The sequence below is a fragment of the Hyaena hyaena genome, unplaced genomic scaffold, assembly GCF_003009895.1.
Source record: "Hyaena hyaena isolate Hyena2069 unplaced genomic scaffold, ASM300989v1 scaffold_419, whole genome shotgun sequence".
Classification (NCBI taxonomy): Eukaryota; Metazoa; Chordata; class Mammalia; order Carnivora; family Hyaenidae; genus Hyaena; species Hyaena hyaena.
Genome location: NW_024081053.1, coordinates 241,365 through 261,814, shown reverse-complemented (window position 1 = coordinate 261,814; position 20,450 = coordinate 241,365). Strand labels below are relative to the sequence as shown.

The window sequence follows — 20,450 nt, the reverse complement described above, 5'->3', positions numbered from 1 at the left end:
GTGTGGGCTGTTCCTTCTCTCTTTAATGGATCAACCTCTTTTTATCAAACTTTGACAGTAGATAGTCTCCAACTGAGCTTTTCCCTATGGAGTCCTATGTCTATCTTTTCTTTGCCAAGCAAAATTTTAAGAGTACAAATATCATTTGCTTACTATGGTGGAAAGCATGTTAGACAATGAGTTAGAGACCTGGGACTTATATTTTTTTAAGGGAGTGGTGTATGCTTTCTTGACAACCGTGACTGGCAGGGTTTCACACTATAAGTATATGAAAGAGATGGGATCAGGCTTGCAGCCAGACCAACTTGTTTTAGAGCCCTTACCCTGTTCATCAAGGGAGTGACAATATCAGATTTGATAGCTGTCTTTCTAAACATTTAAACAAGCCTAGGGAACTTCAAAGTTCTGAGTTTATTCTAAAATGATTGAATGACAGTGAAATGTTGAACTTGCTGTTACTTTCTTCTCATCAGGCTAAAAATCCCCATACCCAAAACAGTCAAGCATGATCCTGTCTGTGCTCAATAAAAAAATGAGGGTGAGAACATATGCATGTATATGTGGATGGAAAATAACTGAATGGGAACATTAAAAAATTATTAAATGGTTACCTCTAAGGATTTGTTGAAATGAGGGAGTTAGAGAGCAAGAGATTTTACTTTTCACTCACAACTGTTGTTTTTTATTAAGTGAGTGCATCCCTTTTAACAATAAAAAATCAAGGGGGGCCTGGGTGGTTCAGTCAGTTAAGTGTCTGACTTCAGCTCACATCTAAGACTTCCAGGCTCTTGCTCTCCCAGTCTCTTCCTTGAGAAAACTAACACAATGATTTTGGTACTCTTTCTTGATGAGTCTCAAAATCTTTCTCAAAAGAGCATTCCAGAATGCCAGCTTACCAACCAGTCATAACCGGCATAGCAGTTAAAGCTGATTTTCTGTCCCCAGTCTACCTGATCTCCAAATTACCTTTCAGATCTAATATTACATGTTTTGTTGTTATTGTTTGTTGTTGTTGTTGTTGTTATGGAGGTTTTTGTTTGTTTTTGTTTTGTTTCTGTTGAGAGAGAGAGAGACAGAGTGTGAGCAGGGGAGGGACAGAGAGAGGGAGACACAGAGTCTGAAGCAGGCTCCAGGCTCTGAGCTGTCATCCTACAGCCCTTTGCAGGGCTTGAACTAGTGAACCATGAGATCATGACCTGAGCACAAGCTGGCTGCTTAACTAACTGAACCACCCAGGCACCCCTTATATGGTTTTTATTGCAATTTCTGATGATTCTTGTTTTTATTTTATAGGGAGTTTTCAGTTAATTTTGCTTACATGTGTAGCAGGATGGATAATGCCAAATTATAAATAATCTAAAAATAACACATTGCCTTATATAATAATAACAACTGTTTCTAGTACTTACCTAGTTTGTGTTCTTACTAACAGAGGTTAATAGGAAGTCACATAGTTGGTTTGAGGAAATCACAGATTATATACTAAAACAAATGTATATGCTAAATAATGATTTATATATGCCTTCAGAGCTTTATTTCTAAATATGAATTTTAAAAGAGATAATTTTCATATGTGACAGAATGTAATACTTAAACTAATTTTTTTTAAAAAAAATTTTCTACATTTATTTATTTTTGAGAGAGAGAGAGTGAGACAGAACATAAGCGTGGAGGGGCAGAGAGAGGAGACACAGAATCTAAAGCAGTCTCCAGGCCCTGAACAAGCATTCAGCACAGAGCCTGATGCAGGGTTCAAACCCACGAACTGTAAGATTATGACCTGAGCAGAAGTCCGACCCTTAACCGACTAAGCCACCCAGGCTCCCCCAAACCTGAATTTTTTAAAATCTCAACTTCTATATATGTAACTTTATAACTTTTTCTGATAGATTTATATAAACTGTTATATTTATTTGGCTGTTTTAAATTTTTGTAACCTAAACATGGAATTCAGCTGTGTATGCCATAAGATAGTCTGTTTATTTTGATTTCAAATGCTAAATGAGCCAAGCTGTACGACAAAATCTTCTTTTAAAAAATAAATCTATTTGCTTATATAAATCAGAAATGGTTTTATTTCCTACAATAATGAAACAAATTTCTGACCAGTGTTTATACCTAAATCCATTGGAAGTATAACTATCAATTCATATTGCTTTTTTGAATGTTGAATTCACAAACGTGAGTAGGTTCTATGATTTTTACTGAAATTTCAACCTCAATCTGTTATGGTCTAAGAGGCATTTATCCTTGATGTTACCTTTTAAGTTTATTTGATCATATAACCAGTCTTATGCTTGAAAATAATGTCCCTAATAATTATTAATTTATTTTGTATTGCAGGTTGGCTTAAAATTAATAATAATAAATGTATTTGGTGTTTATGTGCATGTCATTAGTATAGTACTTCTAAACTTGCACTTTGTCAGCCTTCATTAACTGGCCAATTAATTATATAGAGGTACTTGTTATCTATGTTCCAACCACTCTGTAAAACTGATTATAATAATGTATAAATATTAAGAATATTATACCTAGACTGTCTAAAATATAGAATAATATCTGAACCAAGTATAATTACCGGCCTTCTCCAGTGGAATTTCTTTTACCTTGATTCCTCCTGAATTTACTTTTGATTTTATTTCTAATCTCTTGCCCTCAAGGATTGACAGTCTGATATCTCTCAGATCTCGTAACTCTTAGTAGGACTTACTAAATGAGTTAAGAGTTATTAAGGGGCACATGGCTGGCTCAGTCATTAGAGCATACGACCCTTATTCTCAGGGTGGTTAGTTCAAGCCCTCCATTGGGCATAGAATCTTAGTTTAAAAATAAATAAATACATAAAAATTAAAATTAAAAAATTTTAAAGCTAAAAAAGAAAAAGAAGTGGCCATCTGTCTGACTTGGTTAGTAGAACACCTGATTCTTGGTCTCAGGATCGTGAGTTCAAGCCCCACATTGGGTGTAGAGATTACTTAAAAAAAAAGAGAGTACAGCGAGTTAAGACTTATTAACCTTTCTTGCTATATATGCTGTGTCTTTATATGTGCCTATAATTTATATTTGATCCAGTTTTAAATATGTTTTGAAGTAAGCATATATGCAGACACAATGTAGTTAAAATGAAATTAAAACAGAGATCATAAATCGTATAGTAGAGATTAGAGATTGTACAGCTAGAAACCAGAATAAAATTGCTGAAATTTAGTATTTGATTTGACCAGGAGTTTTCTGACTGCCAGTAAAGGAAAAGAACAAAAATATTTTCACTTTTGCAGTATAACAAGAGACAAAGTGCTATCAAACGTTTAGATACCAGAATAGCTTGTTTCTGTGGCCAGAAATTCCATATGTAAACCTTTCTTCTTCCTTTTCATTCATTCACGAATTTACATATTATCTGCTTTCTAAGAAAACCTTGTTGTATATATTCAATGAGGAATTATCTTTTCCCTGAATTATACATTGATAATTATAAAATATAGCTGCCACTAATTTGAGTGCCTATCGTGTGAAAGGCAAATAACAGACATGAATTTTCTCCAATCCTAGCAGTAATCCTGCAAGATTCATGCTAATTTGCCCTCTTTACAGATGACAAAACAGACCAGGAAAAGCTAAATAATTTGTACAAGTTCAGATTATCTAATACGGGCAGAGTTCGTTAGCTGAATTCCAATCGCACTTTGTAATTTGGGGCTTTCTTCAGGGAGATGTTCATTAAAAGAAAATCCATACTTGTGTAATAACTCCATAAAGCCTTATTCACAGTTACTCCAAAGGGGAAGTTATATGAAACCCACTGACATTTGAATATTACTGTACTTCCTTGCAGCTTGTGAACTTATGAATCAAGGCATCTTGGCCCTGGTCAGCTCCATTGGCTGCACGTCGGCAGGTTCCCTCCAGTCTCTGGCAGATGCCATGCATATCCCCCACCTCTTCATACAGCGCTCAACAGCTGGGACCCCAAGGAGTGGCTGTGGACTCACCCGGAGCAACAGGAATGATGACTACACTCTCTCTGTTCGCCCACCTGTCTACTTAAATGATGTTATCCTGAGAGTGGTCACAGAATATGCCTGGCAGAAATTCATCATATTCTATGACAGTGAATATGGTAAGTGGTTGGGATTTGTGTGAGTTTTGTATGCTGATGTTTGCATGGCAAGCAACTTCATTAAATCTTGAAAAACTTCAAGGAGCTTGTCCATTATTATCTGTAGTTTTTTTGTTTGTTTGTTTGTTTGTTTGTTTTTTTGTTCTGTCATAATCTTCTTAGAAATCTAGCAGCAAGAACAAAAAAAAAAAATTAAGGCTTCAAGTTCAGTCGTTTATATTAAATCACTTTGAAGTCAAATTAAGAAATAAATACCTATATCTATGCTCAGCTTGTAAATGTTTCTAAAGGGAATATGAACTCCAGTATATCTTTTTTTGTCAAATAATGAGAACTCATAAAGACAATACCATCTTTCTCCCTTTATAAAAACATTTATATATTTATATAATAACAAAACATCATTTTGAACAGATCCTGGACATTGAAAATAAATACCTATTTATATTTATTGGTTCCAAAAAATCCAAAAACTGACATATCTTGCTTACACCCTCACACTCTTTGGGAGTTGCTGAGACTATATTAGTTATCATGGCATATTGTCTACAATATGGACTTTCACAAAATGCTGAGTGGTATGAAGACAATTTATATAACCTACCAAGATAAAACACAGTGCATTTGCCCTAAATTTACTGTAATTCAAGGAGAAGATGCTTTGTCTCAGTATTTTTACTCATGTTATATTAAGAAAAGTAAATAAAATGGAAATGCTATTTGTTTTTTCCTGAATAAATCTATTTGCTAACTGACTGAATGTCCAAATGTAGTTTCAAATATAGTTTGATGTTCAAGATGTTCAAATGTAGTTTGTCTCCAATTTTTGTCATTAGGTGGAATAGAGATGGATATAATCAAATGAGAGAGAGCTAGCAGGTCTTGATGGAGAATATATGTTTTGAAATATATGTTTCTTTAGAGATTTGCCTTAAAGAGTCTCAGAAGATTGTCTTCCATTCAGTATGGATGGATCTAGTTGTTGTTTTTTTTTTTTTATTTTAAAAAATCAAGAGGATTTCACCCTCTATAGTGCAACTTACTTGTCTTAGCAAATAAGTAAACACTTAAAAATAATGGTTTTCTTGTCATCAACTACCCAGAATTGTCAACAATATTGGAGAAGTCAAACAAGAGCAAGCCAAATAGTGGCATCAATAGAACAGGACACAAGCAGGTTGGCAGAAATCTGGAAATTATCAAGAGCTCCTGTGGAGGGAGAGCAAGTGACAGTTACATTTAGCCCTAAATATTCAAAGGTCGCATGGGGTTTTGGCATCAAGAGAAGAATTCTGGGTAGATTTCTGCCAGAAGTCTGTGGCACTCTCTAGAAGCAGACTTGTCTCCAGGATGGAAATCCTTATTTTTGTTGCTTAATTCATATTATTTAGGGATCACAGAACAATGACCAAGACTGAAATGAATAAAATAAACAAAAAGAAAATAAAAAATAATTGGCTCATCAGTAAAAGTAAAGACTGGATACAGATTTGAAATTCACTGACAGGATTCTTTTGTGGACATAGTAAACTCTACCTCTGAAAACAGTATGTTGATATGCATTTGTCAGTTTTCTTCCAGTTAAGTTATCTGTGATTTTTATGGTCTTATAAATGGTGCTCTTATGATCTCTGCTCAAGCATAACTTGAAATAATTAATTTTTAAACTGTGAATCTTTCTTGGCACAGGGAGGCGGGGGCCATTTTTTAGTTAGTCCTGTCGGAATTGTTCGATAAAATAAAGAACAGAAAAGCAATTTTTGATGAAAGTTTCTTACCGTATTAAAATGAGATTTTTGCTCTTTCATTATAAATATCCATGAGGCAAGAAAATCCCTTGCCATCTTGTTTCCAAGTCCTACGTCGATTACAGTTAGAAAATTCTTATAAAAGAAGATATTTTTATTATTGATAAGGTAAATGTTTTTGAAAATGTACACTAATTTCATACTCATAGAGAATCATTTACATACATTTGAAATCCCTTATTTTCTTTTCCACTATTTTCCTTTGAGTAAATAAGATGGCTATAAATGCAATGTATGACTGAGTCCTCTGTTAGAAGCAGGTTTGTTTTAGGAATAATAATACTAAAAAAAAATATTTTCTTTTTCTTTGATGATACACTCGCTTTTGACTTACTTTTTTAATTTAATAATTCATGAAAAATCACCCTGATTGTATCCTTAAACTTATTTCCAGTAATACTCTTGTGTAATAAAAGAAAATCTCCCTTTGGTACTGACAATAAATCTTGCTGGTAAAGAACTGGGCTAGAGTCCAATGTAACATCAAGCTATCCAAATACCTTCTACGTTTAAGAGGGCTACATGTATTTACATATCCATTCATCAGTGTCATCATTTTAAGATCAAACATTGGAATTATACTTGACTTTTATCTTGGTTATCAAGAATTGCTTTCATTAAGGAATGAATTAAGCATCATCAATGGATGAAATAAGTCAGCCTACTCGAGCCAAATGTTATTAGAGATGTATTTTGCTTATAAAAATATACTTTAAAAAAAGAAAAAAAAAAGAAAAGATTAGGCTTCCATATCCAGTTAATTAGAGAAACACTTTTTTCAAAAGCACAGTTAATTATGATTAAGGGCACAGTATAAAAGACTACTTTAAATTCCTTAACAAAGAAAATTCAAGTCTTTGATTCTAAGTAAATGGATGAAACCAGAAAAAAAGTGTAGAAACTTTATTTGAATGGATTGATTCAAGACATTTTTAAAAAGGCTTGAAAAGAGTTTAGGAAGTCTTGAGCTTTAAAAAAAAAATGTGTCATTTAAGAAATATTCATTGCTCACTTGCTTAGTGCAATGTAAAATACGAGATAAAAAGTTTTACAGAATGTAGTCTTAGCCTTTAAGAAGCTTCCAATTAACAAAAGAGGTAAAATATTTATGACTCTTTTAATCGAGAAAATAGTGTGTTAAGTGTCATGAATGAGGCAAGCTGAATGCAAATGGTGTGTATTGAGGAAGGTGTTGAATTTTTGGCAGCAGTGATCAAAGAAGGCTTTGTAGGTGGACTTTAACCTTGAATGTTGCCTCTCAAAATCCTAGGTAACTTTCACAATGTGTGAGAAGTGTGAAAAAGTTTAACAGTAAGATAAATATTAAAAATATTATCTCTGAGTGTTTAATTTGCCAGGCCCTAAATTTAAGTATTCTACATTAAGTCATTTAATCTTCTCAAAAGTTCTGTGAAGTAAGTAATACTATTATCACGATTTTACAGATAGGAAAACGGGGGGGGGGGGACTTAGTAACTTGCTCACAAAACACAACTAAGTTAGTATCAGAGCTGAAATTTTAAGTCTGATTAGAGCCTATCCGTGTAACTAATGTATAATGAGTATAAAGAAATTGCAGTGCACCCAAGAATATAATTAAAAAGGCTAATCTTATAGAGAGCATTTATCACATCTATGGTCTGTTCCACAGGCCTTATGCATATCATCTCATTTAAGCCTCACGGCAGCCCACTGAGGTAGATAATGATGGTAACGATGATGACAATGATGATGACGATGATGATGATGATGATGATGATTTTTTGCAAATGTAAAAACATCAGGTAACTTGAAACTAAGATGAGAAGCCTGAATTCAAACAATGATCATCTCATACATAGTCCTTGCTTTCAACCACTAGAATATTTTGATGCTGTACAAATAAGAATAAGATTAATTTCTGACAAACTTAGTTTTCAAAAAAATTACAAGTGAAATACATAGAATCATTTTTATTAAAGAGAGACAATGATGTCAAGCCTGCAGACCTTCAACATAGTAATATCATTCAAGGAAAAAATAATGTTTATCACTTTGGAAGATATGATTATCATTGGAAATATGGAAACAGGACACCCATTGGGCCAACGGAGGCTGACTCATTGGCACAAACGGCTGCTTACCTGCAGAATAGCCTTCCTTCCTTTCAGATTTGCCAGCAAAAGGCCAAGTTTATTTGGAAGACTAATACTTCCAGTTGAAAAAATACATTTTTCAGGTGCTCTTACCTCTGGGACTGTTATATAATATTGTCAAGAACTGTGAGGCATCTGAGATTTTACCCTACTTACAAGCTAACTTGTTAGCTTGCATCACTTTCATGGGTAGTGACAGAAAGTACTATACCCCCTTAGAGAGACAGAGGACTTTAATACTCATGGTACAGCAAGCAGCATGAGCCTCAAATTAATTTTGTTCCCTCCTGACCTCATGCCTTATAAGACTATGTGGAGCCACTCAGGTGGATGCTATGCATGCAATAGGCTCCTAGGACAGCTAAGAAACCTTGGCTTAGGGAATCTGTATCTTTTATGATGGGCTTCTAAATAAACATGCTCACCATATGTCCTAGAAAAAAGACACTATCTTACTTGTAAATAAATCTTTCTTATATAGGGAGAGCTTCTCCTCCCATAATGTGCAATAAGACACAAAACCTATGGAAATTGTCTCCTGACAATTGTTGGCTTGACATTATTGGCTTCTAGCAAATTTCCCCATAAATATGCCAGTCATCAGACTGCTCTGGTTAATCTTACTGACAGGAAGTAGGATCAAATCTCTTCAATTTGTATCCTCTGCATTTATTTAAAGATACTATAAACAAGATTTTAATGAGCAAGATTGATCACAATATGCCCCTCAGGTTCCAGAACTTAAATAAATTATGTGAACTATCAAGAGTCTACTTTAAAAAGTCAGGGAGCTTCCTCCTTAAATTTCTGCATAAAACTTTTACTTGGCCAGAGACATTGATCCAAGTAAAATAGGAATATTTGTAATTGCAAATATTCTACCTGCCTCACAAAGAGAAATTCTGTCATCTATAACTGCCTTAGCCAGTGAGTTTAGGCTGACCTGACTGAGTTCCAAGGCTGAAGTGGTACCATTGATCACCTCAGTGAAAGTCAGGGGAAAAATTTTTAATTGGACGGCTCTGATCATAGGGAAAACTACCTATAGTTACACATCAATAACAAGTCAGATATGGCTCCATATGGATCCCCCATTTAATAAAAGTAGCCTCATTTTAGAGAGATCCCAATAAAGTACTACTTTATCTGGTGCTGGCATTTACTCAAACACCTTAAGTTCTCCTTACCACTCCTAATGTGTGACTCTTGTCTTCAGGAAGGAGGTTACATTCACACAAGAACTATAGTTCTGCAAGTGCACAAGATGTTCCTGGAGTGGGAATTGGGATGGGGAGATAGAGGTTAGAAAAGAGAGGAGGGGAGTATTACTTGCAATGCCGCGACATCCTAAGTGAGACATACATCAATAGGACTTCAATATGACTTCTTGCCAGCTAGTAGTTCTGAGTTCTCAATTCACACAGGATATTTGAGTCCAGCTCTAGTTTAGAAGGTGCAGCCTGAGGACAGTCAGTACAATTTGTCTTTATTGTCTGTTTCAGGGTTCGGAACCTAATATTGGGCCTAAAACTTTTTTTTTTTTTATAAATAAAATTTTATTGGAACATAGCATGTTCATTTGTTTACATGTTGTCTGTGCCTGCTTTTGAGCTACAATAGCAGTGTTGAACAGTTGCAATAGAAACAAAACCCATAAGCATAAATTTTTACAATCTGGCCCTTTTAAGAAATTGTTTACCTATCTCTGTTTTATGGCATTAAAACTAATCTTGATGATACGAATTAGAAAGTAGTTGCATCTCTGGATCAGGGGTGGACTGTCTGGAAAAGATCACAAGATAACCTTTTATGATAGCACAGATATTTAGTTTAGTTTTTTTGTTTTGTTTTGTTTTGTTTTGTTTTTTTTGTTTTTTGTTTTTTTTTTTTTTGGTGGTAGTTACAGGCCAATATAATAAATACTCTTTGAACTACACAGGTAAGGTTTGTTTGTTTTATTGTATGTAAATTATATCTCAACCAAAAATTAGAAGACATGCTAATCCATCAGATATTTGAAAAAGAAGAAAGGATAAAAAGGGGTAAAGATCAATTTGCCTGTCACAGTTTTAAAATAAATAGTATAATTGAATCGTGATCATTTAGAGATTACAGAATCATAGAAAAAATCATTCAGAATTGAGTGTAGTACTACTAGAACCTAAATGTGATAGTAGCTCAGAATGACCAGAAGAGCTTTTTAATCACCAGAGAACCCGAGTCCCATCACAGACTCCTGGAATCAGAATTGTTGCAGGGTGCCTGGGTGGGTCAGTTGGTTAAATGTCTGACTTTGGCTCAGACCATGATCTTGTGGCTCAATGGGTTCAATAGATGGCTCTCTGCGGTCAACTCAGAGCCCACTTCAGATCTTCTGCCCACAGCCTCCCCAAAATAAATAAACATTAAAAAAAATAAAAATAAAATAATTGCTGCAAGATATGCATAAGAAACATGCATACTTTAACACTCTCCAGGTGATTACAATACAGTCACCTTTGTTCCTCTATAAGGCATTTGGAAACAAATTTCAGTAGACCTCTTCTTCAGCATCTTTGATCGGTGGCATTGTTTCCCGCTCCAGAATATTACAAGGGAGAAAGAACTCATTATATTTTCAAGGAGCCTATTTCACATTTGGACAATGGGTATTTCTAGTTGTCAGAAAAGTTTTTGTTATGTGAAACATAAAACACTAATATTGGACAAAATGATCCATTTTCTGAAATAGTATAAAACGAGAATGATTTTGCTGAAATCATTCATCAATAAGTAAAGAAAATGAATATGCCCCCTGAACCCTCCTTAGTATTCTACTACATAAGTACCATTTTCAACATGAGCAATTTCCCAATTTCAATGTGTTGTGCTTTTCAAATATTCCACTTTTCTAAATGTCTTTATCCTTATCTATTTAGTTTTTCAATACGTCTGTATATGCTCTGATACATTTACTGATTATGCAGTAAGTGTCATGCTATCTTATTGCTTTAGAGAGAGAGGTGAGACCTCTCTTTTTGGCAAAACAAAACAAAACAAACAGCACACTTGTAAAACTTTGTGTTTTCTTTCATAATTTCTGTTTTAAAATAAATGTAAATCCTATGGTTTCACTTTTCATTTTCTTGAATTATTGATAAATGCTTTTCATCAAATTACCCTTCTAATTTTGCATCCTCAATTTGCTTAGATTTCAACCAAATCTCTAGAAGGAAGTTTGATCAAGTAGGTGGAATATAATATTGAGGAAGGCTCATTAAATTAATTGACAGCAGTGCAGGTAGGCTCACTCTCAGAGAAATGTATGCAAGGAATTAGTTGAATGTACTAGCCAATGGTTAGATTCCAGAATCAAGGAACTGACAATATATAGAAACCAGAAAGATAAAGTTATAGTAGTAGGTGGTTCTTAAAGTGGAATAAAAACAGGTATATTGCTTTAATGGGAGGATTCTATTCTGAGTATTGATGAGAGAAATGTTGAATTTCATTGCTGGGAGGATTGAATAGAACTCATTAACCAGTGTGACATATGCAGTGAAGTTGAAGTGTGTTTCAGTGAATGAGCTACTTGAGTTCTTTAATATCCTTTACCTAAAACAATATTGCTCCCATAGCCCAGTACTGGATTTGATCTATTGATAGATCTAGTAGATTAATCAAGATATGAAGACTGGAATGGTAATACAATGACAGGGATCTAAGCAGCTTGTTACAGTAGTGACATGGAGACATGAACTTATTGAAAGTAGTTAAATATCTTACCATAGTCTAATGTCTACTTCACTTTATGTTTTGGTTTCATTCTTAGGTAAGACAAATGGCATTGGTGGCTTCAAGCATATCCTTACAGATTATTATACTGAAGAAATACCCTTTCCCTGCTTTTTCTGTATATCAAATATCATACATATAGATATATATCTATGCATCAGATCTCAAGCCCTGTTTGGGTCCTATGCTATTCCAAATCAAATAATTTGGTCAGGTACTTGGTGAGCTCTCAATTACCAGCCTGAATTATGTGATGGGTGAATTACCTGTGGGTGAAGGAGAGGCATATGTGGACCCATGTGCTTCATTTTCCAGTCTGAAGGAAACCCTGCTTATAGGGAAAAAAAAAAAAAAAACTTATTGAAGCATTTATTAGATCATTTTATTTTAATTAAGTTAAATTTTAATTTTTAATTTAATATTAAATTGACATTTATGAAATATTTCAAAATTATAAGTACTTGTCCTTATAATTCTATTTTTAAAATCATTTTAAAAACATACACCTAGGAAATCTAGTTTGAATTTGTGTTTGTTGATTTTGCTTAGCTGGAACTTATTTATATTCTCAACCCATCTGACATTGTCCTTACAGTTTCAGGATAGTATGTTCTCTTTTACAATAAGATTTTTTAGCCATATGTAAATTTCGACTATAATTTGTTTAACTGAGTACTTCTGAAAATCAGAGATGTTAAAGTGCATAATAGGTGTTGATAAAATAAAATCTCTTAGTATGGAAAGGATTACAGAAAACAAGAAAAATAAAAAACTCTAAGGATTCCTAATGAATTACTTATGAGTTCTTCTACATTCTGAAAACATTGGTCTAATGATTCCAATTCAAGGGTCAATACATAATCTACTGACCTGAGGTATTTATACACTACCGTTAAGTACATCAGTGTATCACCCTTTCCTTACAATTAAATTGCCATATGGTAAGCCCGTTTGAAATGAACTTTGGATGATCATTCTCATGAATGCATTCCAAGCAATAACAACATTTATTCCATGCATTCTGATGTAGGCTTAATCAAGGCCCGTAAAATGGACACATTCCTCTTAATTGATTGCAAATGTTTATAATTACCCTGAGAGTTTTTTCAAATGTCTAATGACTATAATATTATTAACTATCTCTCTAGACAGTCTTAAAGCTGTTTATTAGTCATTTGGCCGGTTTCCAACTTTCAGTTCTCTCATTTACTTCAATGTGCATCAATAAGCATATAATTAATCCAAGCATCTTATTGAACTCTTGCCTTTGTGTTAGTACATATTATGTCGAGTAGGTAAAAATGATATATTGAACTACTTTGGATTTGTTCTTAATCAAATGTCCTTTTTGATCAGCATTACTGTAAAGATGATTCTCATACTAAAACACTATGATCTAATGCTAAAATAGTAAGTTCTCACTAAATAGAAAATCTCAGCGATTGGCCACTGTTGCTAGACCATGTCACCTCAAAATCTAATAGAGCATATTATTTTTTTTTCTAAATATACTACAAAAGGCAAGGAAACACTCACTGGAGACTTAGGCTTCTTTTGAAGTATGGTTTCTTCTAAATAAAAATTTTTAAATCACCCAATGGTTAAAAGACTTATTTTCTCAGGAAATGAGGCATTTTGTACTGTATGCATTGCTATTCATATGTTGGGAAAAGCCATTCAACTCAATGATGTATCTCATGTATCCAGCAACGTGACATATTTCTTTTTATTAAAAAAAGTTCACAAGATTCTAAATATTAATTTTAAAGCTCAGAATTCTGTCATCATTTCAGAAACTCTAAGATTGGCTGAATGCAGTGCTAGTCTCCTGCTCCAAGTAAGGTCTTCAGTGCATTAAGTGGTAAAAATGAGTAAATATGCCTAATTTACTCAAATGAGAGAGAAAGATGAGTAGAGGAGAAAAAAAATCAGAGACTTAGTGACAAATTTCTTTTTCTACCAAATTCAATATTTCAAATTTGATATTTGAATATAATGATCTTGAGGAATACTATTTGATATATTACAGAGAATGTCACTAAATTTAGCTAAATTGCAACTATAGTTTGGAAAACGAATAGTCTAGTGAGATTCCTCTATCTACTGTAGGGCCTGTGTTTCCATCAGATGGTTTAATAACAAACTCCTTGAAGGCAAGGGCTGTTTATGTCTTCCTCCACATTCTTTAAAAATGCTTGGCATATAAGAGATTTGATTATCAAAGGGATCTATTTGGATGCTGACCGCTGGTTTGCAATGAACAACAGGATATACAACTGGTTTGGGGGTCAGTTTGGAAATGTGTTTATTCATCAGATTTTAATACAGTCTGGGATTTCTCCATCCTAGTCTACTTTAATTTAAACCATTTTTAATACAGAGATTACATTCAATCTCACATTAGTGACCATGATAAAATCCATTAGATTACATAATTTAATAAAATAAATAATTGAACTTCAATCAGCCACTACCTCTTGGAAAATTTTTTGGGTAATGGTCTGGATAGGTTACACAAGTTAGAGGGCAGAGAAATTGATGTTTGCTAGAATATCAGGTTCTGAGGATGTTACCTATATCAACTGTTAGTCCTTATCAAAATTTTATTTTGTGTTTCATTTTTTCATAAAAAAAGATAGCATATGAAAATTAAGAACAAATAGGACTTTTGACTGGGTTAATAAAGTCTTGATAATGAAAACGTACCTTGCTTAGAAATTTGTGGTAATAAACTACTTTAATATTTCACAAAGCACTATTTCCTTTTATCAGAACAGCCCAGTAATTAGTTTAAAAATGTTTCTTTTCATCAGTAAGGTGTGGTTAGTTGCTATAAACCCTATGATTCCATTCCTTGCTTCCATTTCTTTTATTGGCATTAATCACATTAAAACCTAACTACCTGTTTAAGTTATCCTTTGGTCCACTAAACTAGATGTGCCTCAAGGATAAGAACTGTTTTTTTTTTTTTTTTTTTTTTTACCTTCATCACCAAAATATCATATATTTATCAAAAATGCTTTGTATTAGTCAATACCTTTTCTTTTGAAAAGGACAAGAGTTCATTTGAAACTAAGTGAGCAAAAAGAAAATAAATTTCGTTGACTTATGTAGTGAGGAGTCTTAAGGAACAGCTGCCTTGCCTCTGTTTTACTTCACACATTCGCTTCATTCGCAGCTTCTCTCTAGACACACTAGCTGCTCAGTCCCAAAACTACAGCATACTACTTGTGATATAAAAAAGAGATTTTTGTTTTCCTCATCCAAATATCAAATCCCAGTCCTCATTTGAATCCTGTGATTATCCAGGGACATGGTGAGCTCCACTTGACCATCCTGGGATATATGACCATCCAGTAATAGAATGTAAAACACAACAGAATGTGCAATACAAGGGATGGGGCCAGGTTTGTTTCTTAAATGAAAAACGAGGTCTTGCTATTTGTAATAAAGGAGAAGGAATACTGAGAAGCCAAAAACAACAGACACCAACTGTGAAATTAGTTCCAAATTCACAGGACTAGGTGGGTATCAAAGTAAGAATCTGAACCTTGTTGTCTCACATCAAGTATGGTGTGTTTTCCATAGATAATTGTTTCCAAGAAGAAAGGTGCAATTATTTATAGGGGCAAATTACTTATAATGTCAAATTATTCTGAAAACCAAAACAGTAAATGCAAGAAAAATTCCTGGTTGCATTCTGTCCTGTGCCATCCAACCCCCTCTTCAGACCTGAAGCACTTATTCCCCCATCTGTGAGATCATTGACAGCTGACTACCCTCCCCAGGAACTACCCGCAGCTGAGGAAAATGTCCAAACCAAATCCCATGCAGGGTGATAAAGTCTCTCCTTCCACTGGCCCTAACGTGAGAGGACTCTGAAGGCATCCCACTTCCAGAGGGTCTGGGAAGGTTCGGCTGAGCAGTATCCCTCCCCCTCCCCCTGCTGACTCTTGCCCCCTTCCTGGGCTACAGAAGTGTTATTCCTGAGGGCTGTCCTTAATAAACATCCTATTCTTCCATCTTTATCTTAGAATCTGCTTCCCCAGGGAACTCAATGTTCTATAGCTTAGTAGGCTTTTCTTAGGCCTGAAAGACAGCTAGAGTTAGACTAATTAATGACTGAAACCAATTCAATGTTATCGGGAAAGGTATTCATGTTATATTTCTGGATATCTTTATTTAAAATGTCCTTCTATTTAAATAAAATGTAATACACACTACTAGTTAACATGTGAATATCTATTCTTTACCTTCCAATATACCATGAATAGAAAGAAAATCATTAAGAGCAGTGACAATATGCTAATCCAGGTTCTCCAATAACTACCTTTAAAGGGAGCAAGAAGATAAGACTAAGAGACCATAATCTAGGCAGAATGCATAATGGTTTGGATATACACATATATGGGGAAAAGGAGATCCATAATCTTCATGGCTTTTTCATAGGGGTCTATGACACAAAGGGTAAGAAATTGAAACATTGGTTCTCAAACTGTGTTCTTAAGAATCATCAGCTGAGAAAATTTCTGGGCTTTGTCATTAGAGTTTTTACTTTACTGCAATGGGGTGGGGCTCAGAAAACTTCCTTTTCAACAAGCTCTCACGATTATTCCAAAATTAAATTCAGTGAACCACAATTTGAAAAGTCTCAACCTAAGAACTAGACTCAAGTATACTTTTCTTTTAGTTTTCTATTGCTGCGGTAACAGATGACCACAAATTTAGAGGCTTAAACAACACGAATTATTATTTTATAGTTCTATAGGATGAAAATCTGACGTGGGAGCTCAGTGGGCTAAAATCAAGATATCAGCATGTGTCTATTTCTGGAGGCTCTAGGGGAAGAACTTTCTCTACCTTTTCTAGCTTCTAGGGATCATCCACATTTCTTTGCTGAAGTTCCCTTCTCCACCTCATCAAAGCCAGCAATGTTGCATCTCTCTGAACTGTCCCTAAAGTTAACTCATTCTTCAGCAGTCTCCCTTTGACTCTAATTTTAAGAACTCTGTGATCACACTAGATCCACCCTAATAATGCAAGATACTCCCCATCTTAAGGTCAGGTGATGAACAATCTTAATGCCACCAAGAGCATTAATTCTTCTTTGCTGAAAAAAGTGGTCACAGATTCCAGGGATTAAGATTTGGGCTTCTTTGGAAGGTCATTATTCTGCCTATACCACATGTTCCTTTACAGTACCCAGGAAAAATAGCAATTTTTCTCTAATCTTATGTTTAATAACTTAGTTAATGAGCCTTCTATACTTGCTGTTTTCGAATTATCTGGTCAGTAGAATTAATAATCACTGGAATTACTGAACTGAAACTATGTTTAACTTCCTATTATTAATAAATAGCACTTAGTCACACCCACAGGCCTAGAAGTTCCTTGAAGTCAGGCACCATGTCTTGTCTTCTTTCTTTCTGCGACTTTTATTTGTATTTCTTGTCAAGGAATAGACACACAGCTGGACAATTGTGATTATTAATTATGTTCATAAATTAATAAAACCAAAGGCCCACTCTTTCTTTTAATAACGCTTCCAACAGCAACTAATAGCATGATTCAGATTCTTCTCATATTAAGCTTACCAATTGCCATGTATCGCAGGTTTGGTGGTATTCTTAAATAAGTAAATTATCATTATTTAATTACTGCATTTCAAGAGTCTGAAACATTATGCTTGCTATTTTGGGTAGCTAGCCGATAATACATTTTAAACAGTTAGGTTCTGTGTGTGAGAAGGATGATCTCTTAACAAGTGATTATTTACTATTATTAACAATAATAGTAACTAGTCAGTGTTAGACCCTACACTGGATTTTTACACTCAATAGATCAGAAAAAAAAATTTGGAAATCTTCCAAACACATTACATAGTGGTAACTGGAATTTCAGACTAAGGAAGCAAAGGGATAATAGCAATCCTTTTTCACATCATTTTTCAGGCTAAATAACAATAAACCATAATATTTAATTTCTAGCCAAAATAAAAACTAAAAAAAAAAAAAGCCCATTCAGTTTTACATCAAGAGGAAGCCATTTATAAGCTCAATTTGAATTATACTATCCAACAAGCCACTCTCAGACTGCTTTTTATTTTTTACACATAGCTTGTCATCCACTTAGATCCTCTACTTAAACTTTCAATAGATTAAAACTGTATTTAGAAGAAAATCAAAACTTCTTTCTGTGGCTCACTAGGAACCACATAATCTGCCTCTCCCTCTCCGTACATCTGCACCTCACTTTGCTCTCCCCTCACTAACTTGGCTGCAACAACCCAGCCTTTGTGTTCTTCAAACAAACTCCTTGCTGCCTTGGGCATTTATCATGGCTGTCATCCTCTCTTCCTACTGCTTTGCTTGGCAATGGAGTCTCATCTTTAGATAAGTTTAAGTACCAGTTTTCCAGAGAAATCTTCCTGACTATTATAACTAAACTAGATTCTCCTTGCCACCCTGAGATTATCTACCAGAGCACCCTTACTGTTTCTTCCCAAGCACTTAGTGTGATTTGTATTTATTAGTTTGTTTACTTGCTTACTGTTTATCTCATTGTGGGGCAGGGCATTCACTGTTGTGTTCCTTGAACACAGCATTGTATCTGTAGTCAATAAATACATTTTGGAACATTTTCCCCTCAAAGATAAGATATGAAATTACACCAGTATGTTATATCTGTGAATAGAAGATTCCCTAGAATGGAAATGATCTGGAACCTTAAGCTTTGGCCACACTATGTTTTCTGAGCATCTTTGTTTATTTCAATAGATTTCTTGTTCGGTTTGTATTATATTTAACTGTACATTGAAATGATTCAACATAAAGAAACAACAACTACTTACAATTCAAAGTCAAGGATCTGCTTTGGCCCAAATTTTAAAGGCATGTTGGTTTTGGGATAGGGCCTAGGCTTCTGTATTTATTTTTAATTTTTTAATGTTTTATTTATTTCTGAGAGAGAGAGAGAGAATGAGTAGGGGAGGGTCAGAGAGAGAGGGAGACACAGAATCTGAAACAAGCTCCAGGCTCTGAGCTGGCTCTCAGCACAGAGCCCTACTGGGGGCTCAAATCCACGAACCAGAGATCAAGACCTGAACTGAAGTCAGATGCTTAACCGACTGAGCCTCCCAGGATCCCCTAGGCTTCTGTATTTTTAATAAGATTCTCAGATGATTCTGATTCATACCAAGGTTTGAGAACACCTGTTGAGTGTATACATGGTCCTATTATATGACTACCTATATCTGTAAATTTCATCAGATCTAACCTTTTGTTTAATATATGCTTGAGTATTTTAAACATTCAGATACTTCCTGACTTGGATATTTAATAAGTACATAATTAAGTATTAATATATTATTCCTGCTATTATATCTCTTATTCTTCTCTAGATGAGGCTTTATTCTTTCAACTTTATGATTCTGACATCCTGGATTTATAATATAATTAGGAATGAGAAATATAAGGTAGAATGTATAAAGTTACATCTTTTAAGAGTTTTAGATTAACTAGATAGCATTAATAAAATTGTTTTTTTTATTTTTTTAATATTTTATTTATTTTTGAGAGAGAGATAGAGACAGCATGAGCAGGGGAGGTTCAGAGAGAGAGACAGACACACACACACACAGAATCCGAAGCAGGATCCAACCTCTGAGCTAGCTTTCAGTACAGAGCCCGATACAGGGCTCGAACCCATGAACCGTGAGATCATGAGATCATGACCTGAGCTGAGGTCGGACGCTTCAGTGACTGAGCCACCCAGACACCCCTATAAAATTGTTTTAAAATAAAACTAATCATATAAAGAAAGCAAGTTATTTGTATTAATTTGTAATCTTGCAATTATAAACTTTCAATACGAGAAATAACGGTTTCCAAATGTTTAGCTATTTGTTCTTGTTCTGTTGGTTCATATATTGCTTTTGATTGTTAATGTATGAAAAACATATGGGCTAATTATTGCCCTTGAGAGCCAAATTTTACATGCATGCAAACATGTACAATTGGGAATTTTGAAGTATAGTCCATTCATAATAAGCAACGTATAATCCTATTTATTCTTATCTTCCACCAGGTTTTTATTTCCCTTAAACACTCTAAGCCCTGGATATAGAGAAAAGTATAGTTTATTATATCGCTAAAGCAAATCTACTATATTAAGATTATAAAGTTCTTATCGCTTCTGTAAACAACCAATGGGGTACTAGGAAGAAATATTTGTAACATTTCAGACACTTATTGTTACTTAAATATACAGCACAGTACAATCTGTAACACTTTATTTAGAAGAGGTTTGATCCTTTTATTTAAATATGAAATAGAGACAGTTTTCACTTGATAATCTTTTAGATCTTTGCTTATTTTGGAATTGGTTTGTGAATATTTTGTTAAAATACATTTTATAGGCAAAGCACATTCCCTATACTCATGAAAAGAAAACTGTCTCCTACCGAGTTTGCTATATTTGAGCTAAGGAAGTGGTACTTATAAAATGACAAAAGCATGGCTATTTTATTTGTGGTCTAAGTGACCTGAAACCCTAGAATATAACTTCTCAAACCCTCTTCTATTTAGATAGTCAGTGTCAAGTCTTAGTGAT

The 20,450-nt window shown here is 34.2% G+C and overlaps 1 protein-coding gene across 1 annotated transcript in view; it reads left to right on the top strand.

Moving 5' to 3' along the window:
* The window catches only part of LOC120245495 (glutamate receptor ionotropic, delta-2-like), a gene marked incomplete at its 3' end in the record, with an annotated part of 915,851 nt that overhangs the window by 756,568 nt on the left and 138,833 nt on the right, over nt 1-20,450 (top strand). Inside the window, exon 3 of the mRNA XM_039252574.1 lies at nt 3,839-4,123. Coding sequence (XP_039108505.1) covers nt 3,839-4,123 — 285 coding nt within the window. The remainder of the gene's footprint in view (nt 1-3,838; nt 4,124-20,450) is intronic.